This window comes from Arvicanthis niloticus, chromosome 11 (assembly GCF_011762505.2).
Source record: "Arvicanthis niloticus isolate mArvNil1 chromosome 11, mArvNil1.pat.X, whole genome shotgun sequence".
Classification (NCBI taxonomy): Eukaryota; Metazoa; Chordata; class Mammalia; order Rodentia; family Muridae; genus Arvicanthis; species Arvicanthis niloticus.
Window position 1 is genome coordinate 50,126,708 of NC_047668.1, and position 22,997 is coordinate 50,149,704.

Here is a 22,997-nt window from a genome sequence, read left to right on the forward strand (position 1 = left end):
CTGTTTACTGTTATTTTCTACTATCAAAGTTCACACAGGAGTGTGTAATATAGAAGACAACAAAGGTGTGTCCACAAGAAGTTTTATAATCAGTTTTCTAAAATTCATTAGGAATATGGAAAACTAAGTATTTTAGATGCCTTAAAATATGTAATGGTATGGTTAACTGGGTGACCCAAAGAGAACCATAGATTAATAGAAAAGATAACATCCATTCAAACTTGAAGAGTACCTATTACGCTAAGCATTCAAAGCTAGCAATTTATAGGAGACAAATACGAAACAAACTAATCAGTAACATAAAGTATTTATAATGAACTAATGACAAGTCAGATGAGGATAATTCTATTACAGACAGCAATGGGATACTAGATATTGTGTTTTCAGTAGAGTCTTGCAGAGGATTAGGAGTTTATTAAGCAAATATCTTCAGGTAAAGAGAGATTTTTGAGAAAGAGTAGCAACAATCAAGCGTAGCTAAAGCAAACAGGATACATATATAAAATGACAGAATAGGATGTATTTTGAGCAGAGCTAATTCTAATTATACAATTCATTAGCAAAATATGATAACCAAGTCAATCAAAATCACCTAGACACAAATAAGCACACCAATAATTACTTACTGGATTTAACTTACAAAATAAGCAACCAGGAAAAAAAAATCATTGACTACATAAGCGAATAATTATAATTAATATATATATATATATATATGTCTGAAACTATAACTATTTCCAATATTTATAGTTTAAAAATAAGTTTCAATGGCTCAAGGATTAAAGTGTGTCATAAGTTTTTGGTATTGGTGAGTTCTTACCTCTCCCATTCCCCGAGATTCTAATGCAAGAGCTTGAAAATCATGATTCATTTCATCCACAGATCAAACCTGGTAAATAACACAAAGTGGAAGTTAGCAGAAGTTTTTTTTAAGAGTAGTACTATGTAGTATGGGTATTAACTAACACTATCATATTCCAAAATACACAAGAGGAGATTTTTCTGCGACAGGTTTTCCTAAAACTATAAAAGTGGATGAGGTTTGTTTGTTTATATAATTCTAACTAAGTGCCAACAGACCACTACACATTCTTGTGCAACTGAAGCAAAAGAAGTAAAAGCGAATCCAAGCATTAAAGTATTTCTCTTTTTAGCATGATACTCACTTCTATAACATTGTTTTATATTACTTAAGGTTTTGTTATGATTTTTGAAAAAGTCTCACCACTTATTTATAAACCTCAATATAAAAATTAGCAAGGTAATTAAATGGTAATATACATTTTTAGTGAAAACATTTCATCTACAGTGAATTAACTACCATGTTTGTTGTAGTTTCTTTGAGAAAGCACTTCTCAATCCTTCCATAATAGTTGACCTCTCTCTTTTTAAAAATAATCTTAATTATCTACTAAAGTACATTATTTACTTTTATATTTATTTATGTAGGTATATGAGTATTTTGTCTGTATGTATATCTGCACACCAGAAGAGAGCACAGTTGTAAACCACCATGTAGGTGCTGGGAACTGAACTCAGGACCTTCCAAAGAGCAGTAAGTGCTCTTAACCACTGAGCCATCTCCAGCCCTACTTCTCTCTTATGTGACAATGTGTTGTTATTGGTCCCCAGCCTCCTCCAACTAAGACACAAAATAAAACAAAACAAAATAAAACATGCAAGCTTAAGCCTTTCCCAAGTTACAACTCTGAAATTCAACTGGAAAAAAAAAATCCTATTATTCTTCCCCCACTGCCACTCCATTCTTTCTCTAAAACCCCCATGGTTTGACAAACTGAAAACACTATAACTCCTCCCTGCTCTCTGTTCTACTGTCCTTATAATCATTTTTGCTTTCCTAGGTTTCTAGTTGCTACATCATAGATTCCTATTTTTCATCTCATCCCTTAAATATTAGTATCCCTCCTTATTCTGTAGAAGGCACCCTTCTTCATCCCATAATGTAAACAATCTCTATTTTCAATGCTGAGAGCTGTCTAGATGAGTTGGATACCAAACCCACCAAACTTGTATTTACAAAGGAAATCTCTCTATTCTCTAATGCTTCCAGTTATCTCCTTTTATTTCCCTGAATGTACCACAGAAAGTTTCCATCTTGTTCTCCTTTACTGCCTTTTCTACACACATTTTCATTTCATATAACTTAAAGTCCTGTTAAACCAATCTTACCTGCTTCAACCTGTTTTCTAGCTGTCTAGTTGAGAACACCACCTTTTAACACTGTGACCTTCTTCATCATTCCTTTCAGTAATCTAATCTCCAAGTTGTAGGTATCTTTCTAAAACTACTCTGATCATGCGACTCTTGTATTTTAATTCATCCCTAAGAAGAACATCAAACTCCTATTTGGCTTACAAGGAGATCTTAGCTGGTAAAAATGTTAACCATGAGTTCAATGCCCTGGAGCCACAGAGTGGAAGGAAGGACTCCTTCAGCTTGCCGGATTTCCACTAAATAGCCATAGGAAGCTGAAGTCCTGAGCCAGTGTACACTGTTCGAATAGGTACAGCTATGTCAAGGACCCCAGGTCCTCAGATCTATGAGACTGGCAAAGCCTCTTCTGGTCTAACAGCTTCCTCCTCTTGGAGGACTGCTTCTGTGTTATGAGACTAGCTAGCTCATCCTCCTTGCTCTGTTCATAATAAACAGGCTAAGTTTTTGAGATTCTAGTAGGTATCTTCCATTAGAGTGAACACAGCCTATGTAAGCACAGTCTGGCCAACTCCAGCTTTTCTGTGTAGTTTCTTTATTCCCACATTGCCCCAATCAGGTTTCAAGGACCAAGCAAATATATAAATAAAACAAATTAGTGTTCATACATCTGGTAATTCTAATTCTCTGGACAAATAAAGGTTTTTTTCCCCCCTCTATGTTCTAATATGAAGAGCTGCCACACAGATTGGCTGTAAAAACTAAGTCAGATAAAATAAAAAAAGTAGTGGTTACTAGGCAAACATTCAAGTAGAAGACTTTTAGGGATGGATGAGATGGCTCAGCAGTTCAAAACTGCCAAATCAGAGGACCAGAGTCCAGTTCCCAGAACCTGCCTCCTGACAAACAAGACAGAGACAGTTGCTAGTTTTATCCAAGGGCAAGCAAGACAGGCTCTGAAACTCCTATAGCAAATCCACTCCTATAAGGCCTAAAGAACTAAAAAAAAATACTACAGAGCAACCAGATCTACTATACAACAAGGGGAAGAATCCCAGAAAGGACATAAATTCTGCATTTAAATTAAAATACATATTTAGATGACCCTGGAACTACAGGTCTAGAACAAGTTCTGAGAAGCCCAATTAAGGATCTAACAAGAATTAAGCAAATTTGTGCTGCTGACCATAAAAATTATAGGAATTTAGATTTCGAGTTACATGAAAACTAAACCCAAGATTTTCCACAACAGAATCCAATCATCAATGATATCTGAAACTCATACTATTTAGACTTATGAAGAAACTAGAAAATGATATAAAGAGAAAAATCAATGAATAAAGACAAATGCTGAAGTCAGGACGTGCTCTGCCTGTTTTTCACATTGTGCCTTAAGAGACGCTATCACAGCAGCTTTCAGTTTTTCATGACAGGATTTTGATGTATTATTTCTGGCTGTCCTGGAACTCAGAATCTGCTTGCCTCTGCCTCCCAAGTACTGGAATTAAAGTTGTGTGCCACAATGCCTAGTTCTACCACAAGCAGATTTTTGACTCTATCATGAGGCCCTCCCTATGTGCCTAGGTGGACACATGAATGGTACCATCTGCCCAGCACCACCAACACAGCGGACAAATAAATGAATTTAATCTGGGAGTAAAAAGAGTACCATCCTATATATTTATCTGGGTAAATCCAACTATAAGAGCACAGGGGTTTATTAAAACCACATCAGAAAAAAACAAAGCCAAGAATTTATCAGACACAACAGACCAAGGCAAAAGAATAACTGCCTCACCTGGACCCCACAAATAAGACAGACACCCAGGCTGGAGAGATGGCTCAGCAGTTAAAAACATTGACTGTTCTTCCAGAGGTCCTGAGTTCAATTTCAGCAACCACGTGATGGCTCACAACCATCTGTAATGGGATCTGATGCCCCCTTCTGGTGTGTCTAAAGACAGCTACAGTGTACTCACATTAAACAAATAAATAAATCCTGGAGTGAGAGGGAGGGAGGGACAGACAGACAGACAAACAGGAACAGGAAAGAGACACCAACTGTGATGATATAGAAAGAACTCTCCACTTTCTTAGGAGTTTCAGCTTAGTTTGGTCCAATCTATCTGCCCAGCAGTCTGGGCCTACCATCCATCTGCCTGTTCATTTATCTAGACCCAAACCTGCCTTTTGTTTTGTTACTCTTCCAGCTCAGTTCTGATTTTGCATCCAGACTCTACAACCAGGAGCCAGCAGTTTCTCCAACTTGAGGCTATATAACTTATCAGCAGACTAGCATTCATACCAGGCAGGTCCCCAGCTTTAGCCTCTCAGGCTTCTTTTAAATTTTTTTTGCCTCTTTAACCTTTGCAACTATTCTGTAACCTACATAAATATATAAATACAGATATATACACTATGTTATCTGAGAATTAATGCTAATAAATAAGATTGTAAAAATGTGTTCTCCTTAGCCAGAGCTATCAAGGAAACCATGAATACCTGGCAAACTGCAGCCACTGAAGCCTTCTCTGTGAATTTACTGTTAAATAATGTCTGACATTGCAGAAAGACACAAATGTGCTTATTTGTGTTTCTGACATAGTATGTTCCTAACAATCAACCAACATCAAGATAATGCACGACAGAATTAGGCTATAAAGAACTTAAAAGCAACGGTTCTCAATTTTCCTAATGCTGCGACCCTTTAGTACAGCAAATACCTCATCTTGTGGTGATCCCTAATCATAAAATTATTTTTGTTGCTACTTCATAACTGTAATTTTGCTACTGTTATTAATTGTAATTTAAACATCTGATATGCAGGGTGGTCTTAGGCAACCATCAATCCTTTTTGAGCCACAGGCTGAGAACAACTGGCTAAAAGTACCTAACAACTGTACAAGATGAAGGAAAAGCATGCTTCTAGTATGCAAATCTGATTAGTGTCAACCTGACAAAACTTTAGAATGAGCCTCTGAGAATGCCTATGGGGAATTATATTGATTGCATTAACTGAAATGGGATTGACTTTGATCCTCAACTACATAAAATGGAGAAAAAGAGCTAAGCACTAGCATCTGTTTCCCGACTTTGAGTACCATATAAGTAGTTACATTAAGCTGATGCTTTGGCTCCCCTACTATGGTGGACTGTACTTTACACTCTGAGTTAAGTATAAATCTTTTCTCCCTTAAGTTTCTTATGTCGGAGTATTTTATCAAAGCAACAGAAGAAACAAAGACAGTGAGCACAAAATTTCAACAATTCAGAGAAACTAGAAAATACTAAAATGGAAACATACCTTTCAATGTCAACTAGCAGAGATTATAGAAGGGTCAGTAAAATTTGAAAATACATAAAAGGATTTCTAATCTAAAGAACCGAGGAGAGGAAAGTGGGAAGAAAACTAAAAGTCCTAAGACATGGTCAATGCCTGCAATCCCAACACTTAAGTAGAAGTATCAGGAATTCATCCTTGGCCATGCTATTAGTTCAAGGGCAGGCTAGGCTACTACTTAATGCTTTGACTTAACATAACTCACCACCAAAACCAGGGGCCAGGAAAATGGCTCAGTTGGGTAAAAATACTTTGCTGCCAAGGCTGGTAACCTGAGTCCAATCCTTGGAACCTACATAGTAGAAGAAGAGAGGACTCCCAAATTGTCTGACTTCCACAGTTCTGTGACATATGTACACACCTATGTTTTTCTAGGTTCCTTTCCCTGCTAAAACGTATAGTAGTCTATCTGGCTTCCAACATCAGATAGTTTCCTAATCTAAATGGCTGGCTCTACTCCCAGACTACAAAATCTGAACCTGTGCAGTGTACAACAGGACTCAACACACTAAGTATTAGTGCATCTAAATATCCTGAAATACAGCAACATAAGAAGTATGCTGTATCTACTTGGAAGGAACTTAAGAGAGTTAAAGATGCTGAACAAACAGGGAGTAAATGGGAGGACCTGGGATATTACTTACATTTTACTGACCCTGAGATCACAAATCTCCTTCAAAGATGCTATTAGGCCTAATCATCTAATGAAATGTTTTATTCCAGCCTACCACTGTCACTGAATAAAAACCTATCAAATGTTCTACATAAGATCGTTTTAGTTTTAGCTCTTTGAAGATTAAATTTCAGAGAACAAACCCTCAAGGAGATATTCTTCCACATATGGAAATATGTCTTCCATTAAAACCTCCCTGGAGGGGGGCAGTAAACTGTCATTACAAAGTCTTATACAAGGCATTCATTCTTTCCATTGACTTATTTGAAAAACAAAATAATGCTTATGAAACATTCATTTTGGAAAAAAGTACTACAGAGATCAACATTTGTCAATTACAGGAATACATTCCTTTAAAAGGTAAAATGGATATTTCATACAATGCTGACTACCAAGGATAGATATCCAAGAATTTACTCTAATTTCTTTACTACGTTTGACATTTTCCATAATAAAGGTTAATGAAATATAATCAAAAGCTATATGAATGGGCTGGTGAGAAGACTCAATGGTTAAGAGCACTGGCCTCTTCCAGAGGCTCTGAGTTTAATTCCTAGCAACAACAAGGTGACTCACAACCTATAAAAGAGATCTGATGCCCTCCTTCTGGCATGCATGTGTACCTACAGAAGAGAGCATGTATACATTTAACAAAATTATATGAAGACAGATGGTGGTAGCACACATCTTTAATCCCAACACTCAGATATCTCAGTTGAGGCCAGCCTGGTCTACAGAGTAAGTTCCAGGACATCCAGGGCTGTCACACAGAGAAACCCTATCTCAAAAAAACACTGCAGCTATATGAAGCAACAAGTATAAGGGAACTGGGGAGATGGTTGAGTCAGTCAACTATGAGGATATGAGTTTGGATTCCCAGCAACCTTGTAGTTGAAGTGCTAGAAAGGCAGGTGATTCCTGGCACCTGGCAGCCAGCTAGTCTTGCAAACTTAGCTCCACACTTTAGTGAGCTCAAAAAATAGGGAGGAGAGGAAGACACTCAATGTTGACCTCTGGCTCCTACAAACATTCATTGTGTGTGAGTGCACATCCGGCCCCTCACAGTTTATATGCATATATACAGCACTCATACCCAGAGAACGGCATGAAAAAAAGCTAATTAAAAGTGGTCTTATAATACTTATAAGCTGCAGCTTATAAAGATGACTCTTCTCAAAGTTAAGTACATTTAATAATTTCCTCAACCAGTTTTGACTAGTATATGACAAATTTCCCCCAAATGAGTACAATCTATTTTGGCCTAAGTTTTGATGAGTCAGCTTCCCCCAAAAGAGTAGTCAATGGAACCTCTCACTCAAGGTTATGCTAGAGATCATTCTAGGTCTAGGTAAATACAACCCAACTAAGTAAATATTACAGTCCTACAAACTAAGAAATTGCAGCATATTAACATACTAATTTATTAAACATACAACAGTACATAAATAGACAAATCAAATGGCAGAGCAATCAATATAATCAAGACCCCAAGAGCCTCATGGCCTTTCCATAACAAAGCAAACCACCACTGAAGCAATATTACCATTTTAATATCAAGTTCACCCTCAAAAGGCTCACATGGTTCAATTCCCAGGGCAGTGTTCAGAGGTGGATCTTCTAGAAACTTCTAGAAAATGAGTGGATTATGAAACCAGACTTCATGAAGAGATTAGTACACTGATAAGATTCATGATGTGACCCAATTACTAGGAGCTGATAAGAATAGAACATTAGAGTGTGGACCCTAACTGGAGAAGTAGGTAACTCATAGGTGCCTTTTAAAGACTTCTCGTCTAAACATCCCCTCTTCACTCTGCTCAGCTTCCTAGTTGCCAATTCAATGGCTTTACTCTACCATGAAGTTACTGCCTCTCCACAGGCCCAGCAACATAAAACCAACCCATTATGAAATAAAACCTCTGAAGCTAAACAACTCTTTCCTCCTTTAAACTGCTCCATTAATTTGGCACTGCTATGGAATGCTAATAAACTTGATAACTATCGAACTCTTAATTTTAAAAAGATCTTTGTCCTTATCTTTCTTTAGTTTACATTACACAAATCACCTGGACAGCATCTTGCTTTGTGCAGGAAGGATTTATGTGCAAATCCTTCAAAACTGAATCAAATAGCCTAGGTTTTCAACTAAAGTTCTTTTATCATCAATATAGTATAACAGAGATCCAAATCAAAAGACTTAGAATATATGAATACTCAAAATTGAAACATGTGCTTCCTAGAGTATTAACTCCCTATCTTAATGAGTGACTTTGTTTAAAAAAACAAAATCCATATACAATCCTCAGACATAAAAATTTCTCTTCTGGGAATCTGCCTCATACAAACAGCAGCAGTAACAGAACAGAATTAACTATTTAACAATATTTACCCAGTAGTGCTTAACTGAGCAATCCAAGTTCAACAACAGAAAAGAATGGTTTAATAGTAACAAAAGGCCATGTACTAAAAATGTTATTAAAATTAAAGTTGTATGTTATTAGTATTAATAAAACATCTATTATATCAATAAAAACACCAAACAGTTCTTTAATGCAGTTTTAAAAGATTTTTCTTTCAAAAATTTCAACGCTCATCTTGGGGGTTGGGGAGGAAACAGGGACCTAATGAAACACAGGATGGTTTCAAACTATGTAGGCAAGAATGACCGTGAACTCCTGATCTTCCTACCTCCATTTTTAAAGTTTAAAGCTTACAGGCATACATACAGGCTCAATAACATTATTTACTTCTGAGTAGTCAGCAGAAAATAGTCAACATCAGGGCTGAAATCAATAAACTAGAAACAGAACAATGCAAAGAACAAAACCAAGAGCCAGTTCTTTGAGAAAAATCAAAACCTTTAGCTAACTAACCCCAAACTAACTATAAAAGGCACAGAGACAGTATCCAAATTAACAAAATTCTAGAGACATAAAAGACACTGAAGAAATCTGAAAGTCTTACTTCAAAAGCCTATACTCCACAAAATTGAAAAATCTAAACAAAATGGACAATTTTCTTACTAAAGTTAAATCAAGATCAGGTAAACAATTTAAATAGGAATATAACCCCTAAGGAAATAGAAGCCATCATTAAAAGTCTCCCAACCATAAAGAGCCCTGGGACAGATGGTTTTAGCAGAGAATTCTACTAGACTTTCAAAGAACTAATATCAATACCCCTCAAACTATTCCACAAAACAGAAACAGAAGTAACATTGCCAAACTCATTCTAGGAGTCCACAGTCACCCTGATACCTAAACCACACAAAGACTTAATAAAGAATTTCAGTGACTGGAGAGATGGCTCAGAGGTTAAGAGCACTGAGTTCAATCCCTAGCAATCACATGGTGGCTCACAACCATCTGTAATGGGATCTGATGCCCTCTTCTGGTGTTTCTGACAGCTGCAATGTACTCATATACATAAATCTTTTTTTTTTTTTAAGAATTTCAGACCAATTTCCCTTATGAATATCGATGCAAAAAGATTCAATAAAATACTCCCAAACTAAATCCAAGAACACATCAAAAACATCTTCTACCATGATCAAGTAGGCTTCACCTAGGGTTCCAGGGAGGGTTCAATAAAAAAACCCATCAAGGTAATCTACCATATAAACAAACTGAAAGAAAAGAACCATATCATCTCATTAGATGCTAAAAAAGCCTTTGACAAAATCCAACATTCCTTTGAGTTAAAGTCTTGGAGAGATCAGAGAAACAAGATGCATACCTAAACACTATAAAAGCAATAGCCAATATAAAATTAAAGAGAGAGAAACTTAAAGCAATTCCACTAAAATCAGGGACAAGACAAGGCTGCCCAGTCTCTCCATATCTATTCAATAGAGTTCTTTAAACTCTAGGTAGAGGAGTAAGACAAGTAAAGGAGATCAAGGGGATACAAACTGGAAAGGAAGAAGTCCAAGTATTGCTATTTGCAATTGATACATTACATACGTTAGTGACCCCCAAAATTCTACCAGAGAATTCCTGCAGCTGATAAACATCTTCAGCAGTGGCTGGATACAAAATTAACTTAAAACAAACAAACAAACAAACACAAAAAACTAAACAGAATTCTCAACAGAGGAATCTCTTATAGCTGAAAAGCGCTTAAATATTCAACTTCCTTAGTCAACAGGGAAATGCAAATCAAAATGACTCTGATATTCCTTCAATCTTATACCCATCAGAATAGCTAAGATCAAAAACTGAAGTGACAAGATAGCACATGCTGGCGAGGTTGTGGAGCAAGAGAGAATACTCCTCTATTGCTGGTGGGAGTGCAAACTTATACAACCACTTTGGAAATCAATTTGGCAGTTTCTCAGAAAACTGGGACTAGTTCTACCTCAAGTCTCAGTATACTACTCCAGAACATATACCCAAAAGATGTTCCACCATACCACAAGGACACTTGCTCAAATATGTTTACAGCAGCTTTATTTGTAATAGCCAAAAATTGCAAACAACCCAGATGTCCCTCAACCGAAGAATGGATGAAGAAAATGTGGTACCCAATGGAATATTATTCAGCTATTGAAAACAAACACAACATGAAATTTGCAGGCAAATGGATGTAACTAGGAAATATCATCCTCAGTGTGGTAACCCAGACCCAGAAAGACATGGTATGTACTCACTTATAAGTGGAAATTAACCATAAAGTACAAGATAACCATACTATAATCCACAGACCCAAAGAAGCTAAATAACAAGGAGGGCTCAAAGGAGGTTGCTTGAATCTCACTCAGAAGGAGAAATAAAATAGATACCAGAGGCAGATGGAAGGAAGGGTGAGAATCAGGTGTACATTGAGGGTGACAGAATAGGGCTGGGAGAGAGAACAGAAACCATTGAGGGGAAATCTCTGGGGTGAGCTGGAGACCTGGGACAGGGGAGGCTCCCAGGAGTCTATGGGGGTGGCCCAAGCTAAGAATCCTAGCAGCTGGGGATATGGAGACTGAATTGGCCATCCTGTAGGCAGGTGAGACTTCCAGTGAAAAGAGGGGTATATTAACCCATCCACAAAACCTTTGCCTCAAAATTTATCCTGCCTTCAAAATGTGCAGAGATAAAGATGGAGCAGAGATTGAATGATCAACTAATGACTGGCCCAACTTAAGAGACCCATCATATAGGAGAAAGTCAACCTCTGACCCTATTAATGATACTCTGCTATACTTGCAGACAGGAGCCTAGCATAACTGTCTTCTGAAAGGCTTCATCCAGCAGCTGGTAGAAAGAGATGTAGAGACCCACAGGCAAAATTCAGGTGGAGCTCAGGGAGTCATATGGAAGAGTAAGAGACTGTCTTAGTGTCTTACTGCTGTGAACAGACACCATGACCAAGGCAACACTTATAAGGATAACTAAATGTCGTCAAGGCAGGAGCATGGCAGCATCCAGGCAGGCATGATGTAGGTGTGGCTGAGAGTTCTACATCTTCATCTGAAAGTTACTATGAAACTCATTTCCAGGCAGCTAGGATAAAGGTATTAGAGCCCACTTCCAGTGACACATCCACTCCAAGGCTATATCTCCTAACAGTACCAATCCCTGGGCTGAGTATATACAAGCCATCACAAGGATAGAATTGAGTGGACTGGAGGGGTCAAGGACACCAAAAGAAGACTACAAAGTCAACTAACCTGGAACTCTGGGAGCTCACAGAGATTAAACCACCAAAGGTATGATCGAGCTGCCTAAGGCCCTACACATTTATAGCAGATGTGCAGCTTGGTCTTCATATGGATCTCCTAGTAACTGGAGCAGGGGCTGTCTCTGACTTTGTTGCCTGCCTTTGGATCCCCTTCCCCTAGCTGGACTGCCTTGTCTGGCCTCAGTGGGAGAAGATACACTTAGTCCTGCTATAACTTGATTTGCCAGAGTGGGTTGGGACCCATAGGGTACTCTCTGAGAAGGGGATGGGATGGGGGGAGGGACTTGTTAAGAGCTGGACTGGGAGGAGAGAGGCTTCAATCAGGATCTAAAGTGAATAAATGATTAAATAAATAAGTGAAAAAAAATGACTTACTCTCTTCTTTGAAATAAGTTCCTTGTTCAATACATTTAAGATACATTGATCTCCGACACCAGTAGTTATTTTTAAGCTCTGAGCACATGCTTAATTTCAGTCACTGTGTCACCATTACAGGCTCAGAAGTCCTAAAGACTTTAATCCCAGTAGCAACACAGCTCACAGCTTTTTTTGGTCTACGTGTGGGCTCTAACTACTTGTTAGTATACAGATGTGTACATGTGTAGGCAAGATGTGTAGACAGATGTGTACATGTGTAGGCAATATTAGGTATCTCTGTGCTCCAACTTTATTAAGACAGGACAAGAGTTCAACTTGAAGTTTATCAATTCAGCCAAGGTATTTGGACAATGGATTTTTAGCAATCAGCCTGTTTCTACCCACGCCCCACTCCCAGAACTGAGGTTATAGATGTGCATGCATTATCTTGCCTGGCTTTTTTATGTGGGTTCCATCCGTCTGGGAATCCAAAATAAGATCTTTGTGCCTATGTGCCAGGTACTTTACAAACTAAGACATTTCTCTATCTCCCATCATAACATTTTAAGTAAATGTTAACAAAAAATACCCAAAACCCAGTAATTTCCTAGACAACTTTTAAAAAATGAATATATGTACTCTTCTATATAGGCTATATAAAATATTTTTTTAACTTTATAATGGTTTGTGACTTTTAACAGTTAATACCTTAACAGTTAAAAAGCATTAAAATGTTTATTGTGGTCTCTGAAATAGTATAAAATACATGGTTTGTACAAATCTCTGAATTGAAATAGTTAGTCTTTTTTAGATAACAATGAATTGTAAGAATTTTTTTCTCAGACATTCAAATAAACCATGAATTCTTGATCATTTTCTTCTCACCAACTTTCAGTGAGATGAACAATCAAAATATCCTAAAGATGACAAACTCTGTGGCTGGAGAGATGGTTCAGCTGTTAAGAGCTCTAAAAATTCCCAACACCAAAATCACAGATAACAATTATCTGAAACACTAGTTCTAGGGGATCCAACATCTTCTTCTGGCTTCTTTGGGTTCCAGACACACACATGGTGCACAAACACATACACAAGCAAAACACTCACACACATAAAAAATAAATAAACCTTAAATTTGAAATTGCAATTTTTAAAGACTTTCATAAAAACCTTTTTTAAAAAGAGGGTTTGAGATAAGATCTTCAGCACAACTTAAATAAAATGTATTCTATGTTCTCTAAACAGAAAATTGTAGTACTATGATGTAAAATAAAATCTTAAAAAAAAACACAGATATTGAATAATAAGACTAGTAATAATAAAACTAATAAATAAATTCTAAGTTATTTTTACTGTAAATTCCACTGCTAGAATTCCATACCCGGTACCCAAAGTATAGAAAGAGAAAATTCACCCAAGTGTGTATACACACACAGCACAAAATAAAATTTTTAAAAATTAAAAAAATATATTTTAGATATGAACACCTTTTATTATCCAAAATATAACTGCTTCTTTTTTTTTTTTTTTTTGGTTTTTTTCAAGACAGGGTTTCTCTGTATAGCCCTGGCTGTCCTGGAACTCACTCTGTAGACCAGGCTGGCCTCGAACTCAGAAATCGGCCTGCCTCTGCCTCCCAAGTGCTGGGATTATAGGCGTGCACCACCACGGCCCGGCAACTGCTTCTTAAATAGAGATGCAGTGTGACACAGCAGCTGCCTGATACTGCAGCCATGCCTTTCCCCATGGCAAGATAATGGAGTAATCCTCTCAAATTTTGGCTGTAGTTAGGAGTCCATTACTTGCCATCTGAAATGCCTCAAGGTTCCTATAAATGCTCAGATCATGACCCTAGAAGAAAATTTCCAATTTCAGCTGCATACCATAAAGAATAATGTCACCCACTACACTGACTTTAGTTACCTTTTAAATAGCCAGAAAGGGTTAAAACATGGCAGTTTGAACATACCAATTAGGGTGAGAAAAGGACCTCTGCTCAAATTTGGAATGTGAAGGAAGGTATTCACTAGTAGACAACGGCTTTGAACTGAGCTAACAGTGAGCATCTTTCTGTTTAGCCCAAGGAATATCACATAATCATCTGATACATTCTGTTTATGCTTTGATGTATTACATCTAACTGTATGAAGAGCCTTAGCTATAAATACTGGCCCCATGGTAAGAATTTCTCTTCTTTGCCTCCTCATCTTCATTCTTAAGAGCTCAAATATGTGGACACAAAACCTAAGGAGAGAAAATATTTCCACATATAGTATAAAAATCACTTAACTCTGAAATTTGTTTAGCAGAGTGACTTAATATATATTTACTCTAATGTATATACTTCTATGGCTTTGCTCAGTCTTTTTTGACTTAACTGTAATATTCAGAATAGATTGGTGCCTGAGGGTTTCTATTGCTGTGAGGAAACTCCATGACCAAAAACCAAGTTGGGGAACAAAGGGTTTACTTCCAGACCAAAGTCATTGGAGGAAGTCAGGGCAGGAACATGAAGGCAGGAGCTGATGCAGAGACCATGAAGGGATGCTGCTTACTGGCTTGCTTCCCATGGCTTGCTTGGCCTGCCTTCTTAGAAAACCCAGGACTACCAGTCCAAGGATGCCCATCACCCACAATGGGCTGGGCCCTCCCACATTGACCACTAATTAAGAAAATGCCCTCAATTCCCAATTATCAGCTGGATTTCATGGATGCATTTCCTCAACAGCAGCTCCTTTCTCTGTGACGACTCCAGTTTGTGTCAAGTTGACACACAAAACCAGCCAGTACAATTTGTTTACTGACTTCTTAAAACTAACATTTGGAAACATGAATTAATGTTTTGCAGGGGGAAAATTATACCTATTCCACAGGGGCAACCTTATTTCCTAGCATTACTATTTAAAGAAATATTTCGGCTGGGCAGTGGTGGTGCACAACTTTAATCCCAGCACTTGGGAGGCAGAGGCAGGAGGATTTCTGAGTTCGAGGCCAGCCTGGTCTACAGAGTGAGTTCCAGGACAGCCAGGACTACACAGAGAAACCCTGTCTCAAAAAAACCAACCCCCCCCCAAAAAAAAAGAAATATTTCTTAGAGAAGGGATAGAACTGTAACAGGCAGTGTCTTCAATGAAGTTCCAGTAATATATTTTTCTCAGTCCCTCAAGGACAGGTTTTATACCAAAATCCAAATACAACACAGTGGAAGCAAGTCCATAACAATTTTACAATAGTTTCAGGATAATTTAAATCTTCCTAAACTATAATCCTGATTGTTCAGATCTAAATGAATAAATACCCCAATCAAATGATCACATTATGTTGAGCTCTAGTTGCTCCATTCAGATCTTCTTACTTCTCTCCCATCAGTCACTATGTGAATCCCTCTGACCGAGTAACATTTCACCTATTTCTTGACATTAATGTCTCGAAATTTTTCTTGTATCATCATTATTATATATGTGTATATGGCATTGAGTGTGAGGATGACAGTACCACAACACTCATATAAAGATGAATTGTTGAACAGCTTGGCAGAGTCGGCTCTCCCATCCCACCTTTACACAGACTTGGGGTGGAATAATACTTAGGTTACTAGGCTTGCATGGCTTGCTTGTTACTCACTGAGTCTTCTCACCAACCCTAACTTCTCTAACTCTTTTTAAAAAGACTCAGTTATTGCAATGGCTATTCCTGGTTGTCAACTTGACTATATCTAGAATGAACTACAACTCAGAATTGGAGGGCTCACCTGTGATCCAGATGTTGAGGCTGGGAGACCCAAGTTTCTGACCTGGATCTTGGCATACATAAAGATCTTGAACTCAGAGATTTCCTTGCCTTAGTCTCCTGGATTAAAGGCACGGACTACCTTGCCTGGGCCTAAACTTTTCAAAGCCACTATGCCTCAAGATCTTCATGCCAAGATCAAGGTCAGAAACTTTTGTCTCCCACCCTCAAGATCTGGATCACAGGTGAGCCCTCCAATTCTGGATTCCAGATATAGTCAAGTTGACAACCAGGAATAGCCATTACAGTTATACCTATGCAAAGCTTTTCCTGACCACTGTATTTTCTACCCCAGAGCCCAGGACCACCTTTATAATATCAACTTTATGACAGCATACTGCACAAAAACCCCAAGTTAACCCTTTTTCTACACTATAAATTCCTTAAGAACAAGAATTACTGATTACCAACATCTAAGGACAGTGTAGCTCAAGACCAACCTACAATCCTCAAACAAGTGTGCTTTTGATAGTATACCTTAATGAAAACACACATTCAAAAACAAATATACTGTATTCTTCAATGTTCCATGAATACTTTCTCAACAAGAATTTTGATTTAAAAGGGCAATTTATTTTTAGCAAGCACTTAAGAGTACTCCTCTTTTACTGATGCAGAAGCCACAGAATCTAGAAATTAAATCATCCTTTCTCTCCATTTTTTTGAAAATCAATTATAATTATGCTTCAATCAAAATGTTCAAGGCAGACATAGTGGCTTACCTGTAATCCCAGCACTAGTTAGAGGCAAAAGGATTTTAAATTCAAGGTCATACTCTCAGGGGTTTCCACACCAACCTAAGCTACATAAGATCCTAACCTTATCCCTGACCCTTTTCCAAAAAACAAAAAAACCAAACCAAACCAACTGAACAAACAGTTGTAGAAAAAATCTAGACCCACTCTCTAACTTCAAAACTTTATGTAGAACTAGGAATAAAGATTAAATTTTACTGTAGAAATGTCTATAGTAAAATTTTATCACAAAAATACAGATAAAATGGTATAGAAAATTCAAGTAGCTCCTACCTGTGCTTAATTTTGTTTTTTAGAAACAGGGTTTCTCTGTGTGTCCTGCAACCTGCTCTGCAGACTAGACTGGTCTCAAGTCTCAAACTTAGATCCCTCTCTACCTCCCACGTGCTGGTATTAAAGACATGCACCACCACCACCCCCTGGAATATTTAATTTTTTTGATAGTTAACAAACTATGTAATTCAGTCTATTGTTTCTTTCTTCCCATTGTGACAGCCTGTTACATAACTATCCACAGATTCCCCCTGCCTCTATATTTCACTTATCTGTATTGTCTGAATAAAATCAACTGCATCTTAGTTAAGATTCAGTTATCCCTGAGAAGTCTTTTGGAAATGGTGCCAAAGGGATAAGGTGACATCTCAGTGTGTAAAGAGTAAGGACCTGAGTTCAGATCCCCCAAAATCTATATAGCCAAATCACCAGGTCCTAAGGTAGGTAAGAAAAGAAACACGAGAAACCCCTAAATCTCTGAGAGCCTGGTTTTTACAGGTAAACAAAAGACTCCCATTTTCAACACGGTGGAAGGTAAGGACCCACACCCAATATTATCCTATGATCTCCACACATGCACTCTGGAACACTCAAGTCCTGTGTTCGAATAGTCGAACACAAACACAAAGAAAAGAACTTGCTAGTCTTGGCAAGAGAAATCATTACAAAGATTGACCTTCAAACTTGGTCCCAGATTCACTATTTGACTTTTTTTTTTTTAAAGGACTATACAGAAACAATACTTTCCTACTTTTCTAATTCCACCACATTATATTTTTGTTAGAGATACAGGTTCTATTCCTTCCCAGGGGTATCCAACTTTTGACATTGTTACACAGCATTGTCATCTATGGAGTCATACTTAAGAACCACACAAACTAATCTATTTAAAGTATTTCATAATGTTTCAGGTGAGTTTAGGGTTTTGTAGTGAGCTACATCCATAGTTATTCTTGACCACACACAGCTAATGGACCAAGAGTTGGCCATGCCTGATAGGTAATACTGAGTAGATAGTACTGTAGTGTTGTCAAAGTATAGCCAAGTACACTAAATCCTTTCCAGGAAACAAATCTGGGGGATCAGTGAAGAGCTCAAGCATATACTTTGCCAGAAAGTAGGTGATAATAATCTTGTTTTTTCCTGTCCTACTTACAGTCAATTAAAACATACTGACACACCTTTTTCACACTTATTCTGTAGTTGGCAGCTAGCATGACATGCACATCAGGTGGGCACATCTGGATGTTTCTCAGTACTCTGAAGTCTTTTATCCCTCCACAAAAGAAGTGACATGTAGCTTAAGAATGGATTAATAAGACTATAGTAGCCACACTTGCAGAATGGAGTAAAGAAACCAACCTTTTGTCAACATGCTTGAATAAAGTCAATCACTTTCAATTTCTTAAACCATTTCATTTTAGATTCAAAAAAGACTCAATTAAAAAGTCAATGAAAATTTAAAGCTACTCTTTAAGGTGAAGGTGCTAACTAGGCAAATCCTAAATTCTCATTTAAAATTTAATCTCTTGAATTATGGGAAGAAAAAGCATCACCTCATCTCTAAATTTACTATTTCCTGAAATATAAGAAAAAGCATCATGCACCTACCTATATAGTAATTCTTCAGTGTTTCATGCACTACAAAAGTTTGAAAATATCTTTCAGTCCACTTGTCAACTACAAAAGCAGTTATTTTTTTTTAAAAAAAACTGACTTGTCAACTGGGCAGTGCTGGCACTGCCTTTGATCCCAGCACTTGGGAAGCAGAGACAGGCACATCTCTTGAGTTGGAAGCCAGCCTGGTTGGTTGGAGGCCAGCCTGGTCTATAGAATGAGTTCCAGAGGACTATACTGAGAAACTCTGTCTCAAAATAAAACATTTTTCAGTTTGAAGAAACATTTTCCCACTGCATTAAAATTCAGAACCTACTGAACCAAGAAACAAGTTAGACTGATGGTGAACCAACAATTTTTAATACTGGCAAAGCTACAGAGGAATAGTTTAGACTTAATGCAATCACTGGTAGCACAAGTTGCCAACTACCATCCTCTCCTATACAAAGAAGCTGTCTATCCTGGTTGGTCTCATGAGATAAGACACATTTTCTGCATGGGGGGGGGCACACTCTCAGGAAAAGGGAGGACGGGGTTCAGCATAGTACTTCATTCCCTTACAGTAGACCTAATAGACAACAAGGAGAAAACAAAGTGCAAGATAGTTTTCATGCCTTCTTAAAAATATGATCTATAAAGTTTGGCCGTGGCAGGACATGCCTTTAATGCCAGCACTTGGGAAGAAGAGGCAGGTGGATCTCTGAGTTCAGGGCCAGCCTGGTCTACCAAGTGAATTCCAGGACAACCAAGGGCAACACAGAGAAACCCTGTCTCAATTACAAAAACAAAAATCTAATGTCAGAAGCCAATTTCAATTTACCCACCTACAAGTGCACTGATTATTAACTTGTTAATAAAATGGCCTAAAGCTGTGAATGAATACACAAAGTTTTACAAAGCCATGTGAGATATGAGTATTCACATAGTGTATTTCAGGTAAATACAAGCACACACCCACACACATTACAGACAGGCAGTCTTGGACGGTGAGAAGATAGTCTAGATGTCACACCTGGCCTAAATCGATTAGTACTTCTGATAATGTAGAAAAATACGTATTTAAAACACAAACTATCTCTTAACACTAGAAAGATGAGGAAAGAAAATCCATGTTTTGTACCCGTGCTTACTTTAAAAATCTTGGCAGGCAACAAAGTAGAGGCCTGCCTACAGCCTGACAACCTGAGTTCCATCCCCAGGAATCACATGGTGGGAGGAGAGAAGTAACACCCACAATCTGTCCTCTGACCTCCATACACATGCCACAAACACAGAGACAAAAAGTTACATTAAAATATAATTTTAAAGAAAAAGTTACTTTAAAATCTTACTAAATATGAACCACCTAAAGAAACTTTAGACTCAAGACAAAGAAAATTTTATTAAATCACTAGATAACTTAAGATTGTCTGAAAATGTTTAAAAATGGTCCTGGCAAATCCACTTAAAGGTAAATCAGCTTAGATTGATAAAACAAAATGAGAAAAATAAAATAAAAACCCAGACTATTGTAGTAAGCCTCTGAAATACAAAACACTTATTGTAACTTTTTCGAGTGAAACAGTTGTGCTCCAAAACACCAAAGATAGCCCTATAGAGCTTAATTTTTCCCAAAATTATTTTAAAAGACATTCTTTCGATAAAGAACATGCAGTTAATTACTTATGACTGTTCGAATGACGTAAACCACTTATAAACAGCAGGATACTGGACTAGCAACAGAGGCTTATTATTAACCAATTAAAAATATCCATCTTTGTATTTTTAACAGGATTCCTGGCCAGAATTCCCTAAACCATCCTCCATTCACCCGGTCACATGGTAAAGTCACGAATCTAAGCGGTGAACAAGCTTTAAACATACCAAGGTAACTCCTTAAAACTGCTTTCGTGACACACTGTATCGTTTCCAGGTATTGCACCCTGTTAAGATTTAAAAACATTTCTCCTGAAATCCTCACAAAAAACCCACCTCCAGATTTCTTTAAATAAAAAAAAAAAAAAAAAAAAAAAAAGTCCTAGCATGTCTTACACATAAAACGTCCGAAATCCATTCCCTTCCCCAAAAGTTCAAATGTTACAAAATAAAAGGCTATTAAAAAATAGGGGGTTTAAAAGCTATATTCTTGGAAGAAACACTAACTTTACACGTGTTTGGGCATAAACTCCGCACAGTTTATTTCCCCTCAAATCTAACTGTATTCACAAGCAAAACTATGGTTCGAATATTTGAAGTCGCTGATTTCGTCTTGGGCTTTGAAGTTACACATTCTACCGAAAAGACGTTCCCCTAACAAAACACCATGTTCCTTACTGAGGCAGCTGAACAGGTCGAACCCCTGTCCCCGTTTTCTTTCACATCCACATCCGTTTGCTAAGGTTTTCCTGGACACTCGCAGGCCGGAGGAACCCCCTCCCTCCCTCCCCAAATCCCCCCGACACCCACCCACCCACCCTCCCACCCTCGTTCTCATAAAACCACTCCTTCCGCTTCACCCACTTCCAACTCGCACGTTGTTTCTGGACCCACCGAGCTTCTTCCACACTGTGGGAACCCAAGGGCTGGGGACTGGCAGGCACACGGATTTGGTCACTAAGGCCGGCGAAGAGGGGCCGGCCGAGCCGGCCAGTCGCAGGGCGCGGGAAGGAAGCGGGAAAGCGGCGAGCTGCGCCCCCTCCCCCGCCGGCGCACACCCCCTTCCGGCTCCCCTCCCCCGGCATTGTGCGAGCGGGGCCCAGGCCGCAGCCCGCCGCGATACCCGCCCAGGCCCGACCGGTTCCCGCCCGAGGCCTGCTCCCATGGAGGCAGCCACACAAAGCCCAGGGCCGGCCCCCGCGGCGCCCACGGACGAGATGGAGCGAGCGCGGGCTGACTTACAGGGCTGCTGCGGCCGCGCTGCCTCAGCCGGGGACACCGACCGTTGGGCACCGGCGGCGACGCTCTCGGCCGTCCGTCCTCCCCCTCCGCCTCCGGTGGCGGCGACGTCTTCTTTCTCCTCCTCCTACCTCCCTCCCCCCCACCCCACCTCCTTCTCCTCCCCCTCCTCCTCCGAACCACCGAAGTACCGAGGGTGAGGCACAGAGACTCACAACAACATGGCTGCCACCGCCGCCTCCCCTCCCCTCCCCTCCCTCCCCCGCCCACCGGCCGCGCGCAAAGCACTGCGGGAGAAAGGGGAGCGCGCTCACCCAGACGCGACGCCTCTCCGTGGTGAAGTGCGTAGCTTCTCCCGCGCGGCGGACGCAGGGGGCTGGCCGGGGCTGTGCGCATGCGCACTGTCGCGACGCCCTTCTCGCGGGTGCGGCCGCCATCAGGCGTGTGACTTCCCGGCCTTTACCTCCTGGGTTTAGGGCTCGGCTTCGCTCTCCACCTCTGGCGCTCTGCTCCCGGGGTTGTTCACGCGCCTCGTATGGTACTGCAAATCCCCGACTTTCTGTATGAGGCTGAATTTATTCATCCACGGCTTCCACCCGGATATCTCATTGTTCTCCCCAAACTGCCTGTGTGTAGGCGCTGCCCATGCCCCCCAAAATTGGGGTCTGTTTTCCGCTTCTCTTCCGGGATGCTGAAGCTGGAGCCGTGGACCTTAGTACAGGGCTCTACCGCTCAACGTTTATCTCCCTTTTTTTCCCCAAATGTTGGAGGTTTAGGGATGCAAAAATGCACCTTGTGAATGTCCATCAACTGTCCAATTCTAATATGCCCAGTAGGCAAGTGTTGCTAATTCCCTGTGTCTCAATTGATAAGACACAGGTACTGGGTACGCACAAGAGAAACGAACTTGAGCTATGTATCAGACTAAATGTTTTCTTATTACCAGTTACAGACTTGACTTGCCCTCATGAGGCATGACCTTCCTTGAAATCTGCAGAGAACAGCAATGACTCCAAAGATTTGGTGGCAGTCATTGGGACCACTTTCTAGCACACCTCTCTTGGACAGCTTGGGACAACTTCCTGATGACTTAGCTCCTGGTTTTGACAATCCAGGGCCTTGTAATTTACCTTGTGGTAATGTCTCCCCTAGGTATCTGTGAGCTCTGCCTGGCTTAGGACTGTGTATGTTTTGTTCATGTGATGTCTCCTAGTGCCTGTTAAACACAGGAGCTCTTTGGGTTTTCATCATTATAAAAACGGACTGTTTTAAAATTTATCTTTGTGTTGTATTATTTTGACAGAATACTAAATCAGGTTATTTATAAAGAAATCTACTTCTCAAGCTTCTGAAGACTAGGAAGTCCAATGCTAAAAGTTGCCTCTGTGGAAAGATCCTTGGGGCTGTGTGATCCCATGGTGAAATGCAAAAGGACAAAAGAACAGGAGAGGAGGGATTGAGCTTCCTTTTGTAATAACCT

At 39.3% G+C, this 22,997-nt stretch overlaps 1 protein-coding gene and 1 long non-coding RNA gene across 14 annotated transcripts in view; one reads left to right on the forward strand and one right to left on the reverse strand.

Moving 5' to 3' along the window:
• Positions 1–21,785, reverse strand: part of Pum2 (pumilio RNA binding family member 2) — a 73,158-nt gene extending 51,373 nt beyond the window's left edge. For 7 of the 13 annotated variants that reach the window (XM_034514420.2, XM_034514417.2, XM_034514424.2 and 4 more), the window contains exons 1-2: positions 21,521–21,658; positions 821–889 (exon numbers count right to left, since the gene is read on the reverse strand). In XM_034514420.2, coding sequence (XP_034370311.1) covers positions 821–871 — 51 coding nt within the window. In that variant the 5' untranslated portion in view covers positions 872–889; positions 21,521–21,658. Of the gene's footprint in view, positions 1–820; positions 890–21,520 lie in introns of all 13 variants that reach the window. The other 6 variants (XM_076942131.1, XM_076942130.1, XM_034514422.2 and 3 more) reach the window with 5 other exon arrangements.
• Positions 21,786–21,812: 27 nt separating this feature from the next.
• On the forward strand, positions 21,813–22,795 carry LOC143443970 (uncharacterized). Its single transcript, XR_013113428.1, has 2 exons — positions 21,813–22,055; positions 22,464–22,795. It is a non-coding gene; the product is annotated as an uncharacterized LOC143443970 (long non-coding RNA).
• Positions 22,796–22,997: the final 202 nt, after the last annotated feature.